We start from the raw sequence: 6,838 nt of genomic DNA on the forward strand, positions 1-6,838 counted from the left end.
ATCCAGAGAACGTCCGTTTGGCCCGTTGGAACTGCCTCGAGGTGCCCGCAGTGGAACCACAAACACCAACAGTCTTCACACTGAACTTTCTCAGTTACGTCCATCATATGTAGCACACACTGACATGCGCGGTATTAAAAATACCAGCACAGCTATACAAATGAGAGCTTTTTTTGACATCAAAATGCTCTTTATTGCAAGGTGATCACCATATCTTCTTTTACAAGAGTATCAATAATCTCTACTGGTGGATCTTCCATCCACCACACACACACCTTACAAACGAGAGCTGATATGATATGTTTTGCGCCGCATGGTTGCGGAGTGCAGAGGCTCGAATAATTGGCAATTTTGTTTTAGGCAAGTGCAAACATTCATCCATTTGTATTGCTGGCCAGACACGACTGAAGACTTCACAAGGAACACGAGACAGCGCAAAAGGAACAAGATCGAACGAATAACTTAACGGGCAACTCAACCAGGCTATTTACATCTCTCAATCCTCTCGCTCCTACGTTATTTTGTACAGTTGGTATAAATTATGCTTCATCTCCATTCTCCTTTGCAGCAGGATCTTCTTGTGTTCTGTACAGCAGCACTGCTCTTCTACTTCTTCCAAGCCAAAAAACATGCAAGGCCAGCCCTGGAAAGATTTCAGCTGCAACCGTTTCTGCTTTCAAGAGCCGAGGCCGCGGTCTCGACGGTCCCGAGCAGGCACGAGTAGGCCTTCTGCTTCAGCCGCTCGATGGTTTCGACCAAACCGTCGTCAGGTTTCGCCCCCTCGCTCTGCAGCTGCTGGTCAAGCCAGTTGCTGGTCTCCTTGAGCTGCGACAGCCGGACCGCGATCTGCCCGTCGCCACCCTTGGACTGCCCTCGCACCCGTTCTCTGGTGCTGTTCTTAACTCGGCCCTCAAATTTGAATCCGGACACAAGCGCGTCTTCCAGGAAGTTCAGAAACCATGACTGTGATTCCCTTTTCAGATCGATCCATGACCTGCCTATCTCCTTGAAACCATCTTCTCTGGCCCATTCGAGCTTACCACTCGTATAGGCATCGTCGGGGTTCTTCGCTGCACCACTTCCAGCAGCTTTGTTCTGAGATGCAGAAACTTTCCTTGATGGCTTCTCCTTCTCTGGTCTGGATTCCTTGCCAGAATCTGGCGAGTTATCTTTCCAGAAAATGTTTTGCTGAATGATAAGCCGGTTTAGCTGAAAAAACTTGTTGACTGCGCCATGCGGATCCTCCTCGGCGGATTTCAGTATCTCGGTAAAAATTCTGGAGAAGGGGACATGGAAGTTAGTTTCATTCAACACATGCAGTAGCAGACAATTCATATCAAAACTACAATGCTAAAATGGAAACAGAGGTGTACTACTTACCCAAGGCCTTTCACAAGAGATGCAGCAGCAGTAGCCTCCCTTTGTGCCTCTGCTGCTACTATAAGAGCAATAGTCTTCCTCCTGACAACGGCCTATTCACCACAAAGAAATGAATGTACAGCATGTTCAGAATGATTTCGCGAAGCTTTTTTTGCACATAAAAGAATGGTTTGCAGTTCATAAATGCCCAAGTACTACATACACGACACTTGTTCAACTAATAGAAGACCTGAAATTCAGTCCTTCGTTGCAATTTAGAGATGATAAAATATACCTTTCCAGATTTGATCAAGCATGTTGGAAGGGTATCCCAGGACACGGTTTCTGTGACTCTTCTTTTAATATTAGGCACAGAAGAAACTGGACTGGAGGTAGCATTTGCCTTTGCTGGCACATTGATTCTCGGTGGTGAAGTTCTTGCTGGCGTTGGTGGTGAACTCCTGAGCTTTGGTGGTGAAGTTCTTGCTGGCGTTGATGGTGAACTCCTATAAAGCTTTGGCGGTGAGCTTCCTTCAGTTGCTGATTCCCTTTTTATGTCTCTTGGCATTTGCTTCTTCACTACAGCAGAACCGTTCTGACTGAGTGGCCTGCCACTATTCTTGCGTATTTCCTTATTAACTTCTTGTCTCGTAGAAGCTAACTTGGCATTATTAGGAGAGGTAATATTTGGCCTTTCCTGCAATAACAGCAGCAAATGTAATCACCAACCATCCTAGATGCAATTTTATGTCATATATTTGTCTGCTTAGAAGCTATTGGGCTCATATATTATCTGATCTCATATAATTACCATTAGCATATCAAATTCTCAGAGCCACAATATAGCTAAGTTTAGTGTTCCGTTGTTGATCATATTTCAATTAAACCTATGATCATGCGCATACCTGAGGTTTTGACTCTTGTTTCACTTTCGTAGCACTAGAGACCAGCTTTTGGTTTGCCTCGCAAACACTACTTCCTCCATTACTACTTTTGTCACTATCCATGCTAGAGTTTAGATTGGTAATTTTACCATTGTTGCTTGATATCCCAAGCATGTAACGGGAAGCAACACCGGCCTTCTGCTCTTTGATGACTACCTTCCTCTGAGAGTTTTCCTTTTCACTCTCAGACAATTCAGTTGGCTTGGTAGTTTTCCGTTGTTGATCCAATGCTTCCAAAACCCCAGAGGGAGTTGACATTTGCATCAAATCCTTCGGGTTTCCAATGAAAGGGTTCCTTCCTGGGACTGCTCTGACCCCAACAAGAACTGGAACAGGAACACTGGACTGAACCTTTTCAACATATATGAACTGTCCAAGTTGTAGTTTGTTTGATAAGATGAGTTCATTATCCTCCTTTGATAAAGACACATATGTTGAGTGCGATGAATCTGAAACTTTTATGAAGAAACCATGGTCTGGCCAAAGTTCTGAACCAGTAATTGCAGGAACGATGCTAATAACTTGGAGAAGAATTGACCGGTGTTCTCCACATACTTTCACATCAGAGTTTATATGTTTGAGAACCTTTAACAGTATCCCTGGAGTAAGAGATGCCATATTCTTCTTGAAGCCAGCTTAGCTCTCTTTTCTCTGGGGAAAATAAGATGGAAATTAAGTGTGGTATAATTAGATAATAAAATCCATACACCAACTTAAAAACTACAAGCTTGTAATACAAAATATCAAACAGTTTTTTTACAGTATCAGATAAATCACTTTGTTGTATAAAGTCCAATGGAAAATGTACAAAATAATGTGCTGTTCAAGGTACCGAAGATCCCCCCCCCCCCCCCACCCCACAGAGGAATGGTTCTAACTTGAATGCTGGCTCATAGTTTGCGATACAAGGGGTGGTCGCTAAGTAAAGAAAAAGTGAGCTGTGGATTGTGTAGTGAAATTATGATGGTCCATTGAAGTTGGTAGCTCAACAGAAACATAGAATTAGTTCATACAACATATACATAAGCTCCAGCAAAGTTACCTGACTTAGCTCCTACCAAACAACCAAGTTTGACATTTCAAGTGAAAACAAAAAAATACGGCACTGGAAAAATATTCAAAAGCATGATTTTGGTCTGGAGGAATTCTAACGCACAAAAATAAATCATATGGGCATACAATTATTGTGAAATTTTGGAGCCCCAAGGTCCAACAGTTTGCAGCCTAAATTTGGCCAACTGTCTGAAGATGAATGCAACATGCCAAAAGAAAATGAAAAACCCTCAAGGTACCAAAGACTTTTCCCAGAAGGCTGATTCTAAGTTCTAATTGGGCAATGTTGGCTTGATCATGATTTGCAATACAGGGGGTGCTAGCTGAGTACAGCAAAAGTGGGCTGTGGATCAGCAATGAAGCAGTTGGTAGCTCCCTAGAAACAATAAATTAGTACAGTCAGAACATATATGTAAGAGCTTACCTCCTACTCCCTCCGTCCGGAAATACTTGTCATCAAAATGAATAAAAGGGGATGTATCTAGATGTATATTAGTTCTAGATACATCCTTTTTTATCCATTTTGATGACAAGTATTTTCGGACGGAGGGAGTACCTAACAGCACAGATTTGGCAACTTTAAAGAAAAGAAACAAAAACTGCATTGGACAAAGCTTAAAAACAACAAAAACGAACCATGTGGAACTACAACTAATGATTGGTATGAAATTATGGAGCCCCAAGCCCCAATTGTTTGCAATCTAAATGTATGAAGATGAATGCACCCGGACCAAAGAAGAACAAAGGACTGAAACAGAGCCCTGACAGCAACGGAGCCTGAGAACCAAAATCATTAAAGAAAATCCCTACCACACCACCAAACAATGTCCTTTCACAGGGCAGCCATCAAGAGTACCTACTACGTACAGCAACATATCCAACTAGAAACGTCTAATCCCAAAACTTTCCAATTTGCAGGGAGGTGGTGAGGACTTTGCTGAAGGTAAAGGTATTAGCAAAAGAGAAAAGAAGTACCGGTGTTTCTTAGCTTTACAGCAAAGATTAGTAGATCACTAGACCCCATCAACTAGAATAGAACTAATGATTCTTGCAAAGCCTATATAGCTTCATCGCAAGTAACATGGGCACCCAAAAGCCACCAAACTTGCCAATTCCCATGTCTTGGCCCCCTAACAAGATTTTAAGGACTGAAATCCTGCGTGATTATCGGAGTAAGCCAACCTATATCTGTTTCTTGACTTGAAGCCAGCAAAAGTGAGACCTAACAAGCCAAGAAATAGCAGGTCCTGGGAGGAATGAGCGTTAGGCCAGGAATACAGCGAGACCAAAAACAGGAATAAAAAAACTTGTCGGCTGACTCTGAAGACACAGAAAAATGAGATTGATGTCTCAAGACTAGCCTAATTTCCAGGAGAGCAATTTCTTTCTGAAGCAAAAGTACATAACGATCGTGCAGACACATCCCCGAATAAATACCCAGAATTGAAGTCGAGGGGGTTGCTTCACGGCATGCCCTTGGTGTTACCAAGACGATAAGCTATCCTTCCTTCCCCGGAAATCACGAAACTAAAATCTCAGGTTCCTTAACGAGCAACCTCTTAACCCGCCAAAGGATTATCCATTCGTCCAAGGGGGAAGAACAAATTCTGCAAGCAAACCGCGAGAGAATTTGAAAAGGCGCAATATCTTGAGCAAACAAAACATACCAAAACCACAGAAATTCTTGGCCCCTTGTCCCGTGCAGGAGCAAGAACCAGGGCACCTGCGGAACCAGCAAGAAAGAAACAGCTCGAGTCGTGGAGCAACAACAGAGGAGGCACATACCAATTCGAACTCTTGGTCAGCTCTAGGCGTCGCGAGGGCGGCAGGATATGAAAAGCAAGGAGCGGCTAATTCTGCGGCTGCGCCATTTCATCGAACGGGTGGTGGGAGAGGAAAGGGAAGGGAGGGGAACAGAGAGAGGAGCAGTACCTTTCGGCCTTCGGTAGTGCGCGGGGCGGAGCCGGAGCCGGAGCCGGAGCCGGGGAGGTGGAAAGTCGGGGGGGAGCCGAGCCAGCCCAAGGCGAAGAAGAGACGGTTGGACCCTCTCCAGGGCGGAATAAAAAGGGGGAGGCAGACGAGGTAGGCGACGCGCCGTGGGCCGAGGCTCCCAACCGCCCGCAACTGTCGTTCGAGCCCCTGGCCTGACACACACGCCGTCGGCCGGGGCCCGGGGGCTCGTCAAGCATCCTCTTTGCTGCTGCCACGTGGGGCCGGCAAAGCTCGTAACATGCACCGCTCCGGTGTACTGTACTACGTGTGCGCACAAACCTTGATCATGAATGGTACCGCGACGTCACCGGCGGCAGACACGCCTTCTTCCTCTGAATTGCGTCAGGATCTCCTCGTTCTCCTATGAATGCTCCGTTGCACGGACGGACGGGCGCATGGTGGAGCAGCCAGAAGAGTGCGTACAACGGGGAGGGGAGGGGTGGGGTGGGAGGGAGGTCCCGATCGGGCGTCGGGCGCGGACGCGATGGCTCGCGCGCAGCCCGACCGACGACGGGCAATCGGCCATCGGCCAGCAGGCCAAACACAGCGTCAACGTCGCGGCACAGTTCGTCCCCGGCACGTTGGCAACGTGGCGAGCCATACGAGCGTGCGTGTGCATATCGGCTTTGCATGCCCACCGGTCCGGTCCTCCTTTTTGTTCGTGTCTTGGTCTTTGCCTGCGCACGGGGATGAGGGGATTGCCGAAAGGGGAAGAGAACGATTCCTCTACTCCTCTCCCTCGCTGGCTCTGCCCCAGCTAGCTTTTTGGGGGGGTTTGTTTAGTGGACGCCACGCATGTTTCTGTTTCTGTGGTAGACCTCCACTGATGATACCGCGGCTGAGCAGCGGCGCTCTGTTCAGCCATTCGTCGCGATATGCTCCGATTATCCGACAAGGGCCATGCGAGCAAGTTTGCCATCGCGTTGGGTTGGAGTGCAGGCAAGCATGATAGGGCTTGGATTAGTCCTGCTCTTGCACCGTGTTTTGGTAACTGACGGTAAGGGCATCTCTAACGGTAACTCGCAAATTTTCTTATGCATCCATTCGCAAATAGGAGAACCGTCCACGGACACGGATACGGGAGGACGTCATCCAACGCTAGCCGCATACATTTTAAACTCTTTTTCAACAAATCAGATGAAATTCATGCAAACACGACCGGATTTCATACAAACACGGCGGATTTTCATTACATTTCAAACATCTAAAACCAAAAAAATACCCGACCCTAAATCTATTCTACGGCGGTGGCGCCCGACGTCCACAAGCCCATGTCGTCCTCCATCCACCGTCTTCCTGCCACTGCAACTGCCACAAGCTAGTACTGTATTTCCTTCTCAAACACGGCGTAGGAGGCGCAGCTCGTGTTGTTCTCCTTCACGGTCGCCTGCAACTGCGCCTTCGCGTCGGCCGCTTCCTAGCGAGCGCCGGCTTGAGCACGGACGACATCGTAGATGACATGCTGCTTCGCGACGAAGTTGGGGTTCGTC

The 6,838-nt window shown here is 46.9% G+C and overlaps 1 protein-coding gene across 4 annotated transcripts; it reads right to left on the reverse strand.

Moving 5' to 3' along the window:
• Window positions 1-449: 449 nt before the first annotated feature.
• LOC123084699 (uncharacterized) lies at window positions 450-5,485 on the reverse strand. 4 transcript variants are annotated; one of them, XM_044506186.1, is made up of 6 exons: window positions 5,289-5,391; window positions 4,794-4,963; window positions 2,265-2,954; window positions 1,655-2,056; window positions 1,381-1,472; window positions 450-1,276 (listed from the first exon to the last, which is right to left on the reverse strand). In XM_044506186.1, the coding sequence occupies exons 3-6, from the start codon at window positions 2,919-2,921 to the stop codon at window positions 655-657; spliced, it is 1,773 nt and encodes a 590-aa protein (XP_044362121.1). In that variant the 5' UTR covers window positions 2,922-2,954; window positions 4,794-4,963; window positions 5,289-5,391; the 3' UTR covers window positions 450-654. The 4 variants fall into 4 exon arrangements, with proteins under 4 accessions (XP_044362121.1, XP_044362120.1, XP_044362123.1 ...); XM_044506185.1 differs by lacking the exon at window positions 4,794-4,963 and having other exon boundaries at window positions 5,289-5,485; XM_044506188.1 differs by lacking the exons at window positions 4,794-4,963; window positions 5,289-5,391 and adding an exon at window positions 5,142-5,252.
• Between the last annotated feature and the right edge of the window lie 1,353 nt (window positions 5,486-6,838).

Source organism: Triticum aestivum, chromosome 4A (genome assembly GCF_018294505.1).
Source record: "Triticum aestivum cultivar Chinese Spring chromosome 4A, IWGSC CS RefSeq v2.1, whole genome shotgun sequence".
Taxonomy (NCBI): Eukaryota; Viridiplantae; Streptophyta; class Magnoliopsida; order Poales; family Poaceae; genus Triticum; species Triticum aestivum.

Bases quoted from the DNA above. Each gene is read 5' to 3' on its own strand.
- LOC123084699 (XM_044506185.1), bottom strand. From the start codon at position 2,921: ATGGCATCTCTTACTCCAGGGATACTGTTAAAGGTTCTCAAACATATA. The intron at 1,473-1,654 runs GTATATTTTATC...TGTGGTGAATAG, and splicing joins GCTTGATCAAATCTGGAAAG to GCCGTTGTCAGGAGGAAGAC. The intron at 1,277-1,380 runs GTAAGTAGTACA...CCCCTTCTCCAG, and splicing joins TCTCTTGTGAAAGGCCTTGG to AATTTTTACCGAGATACTGA.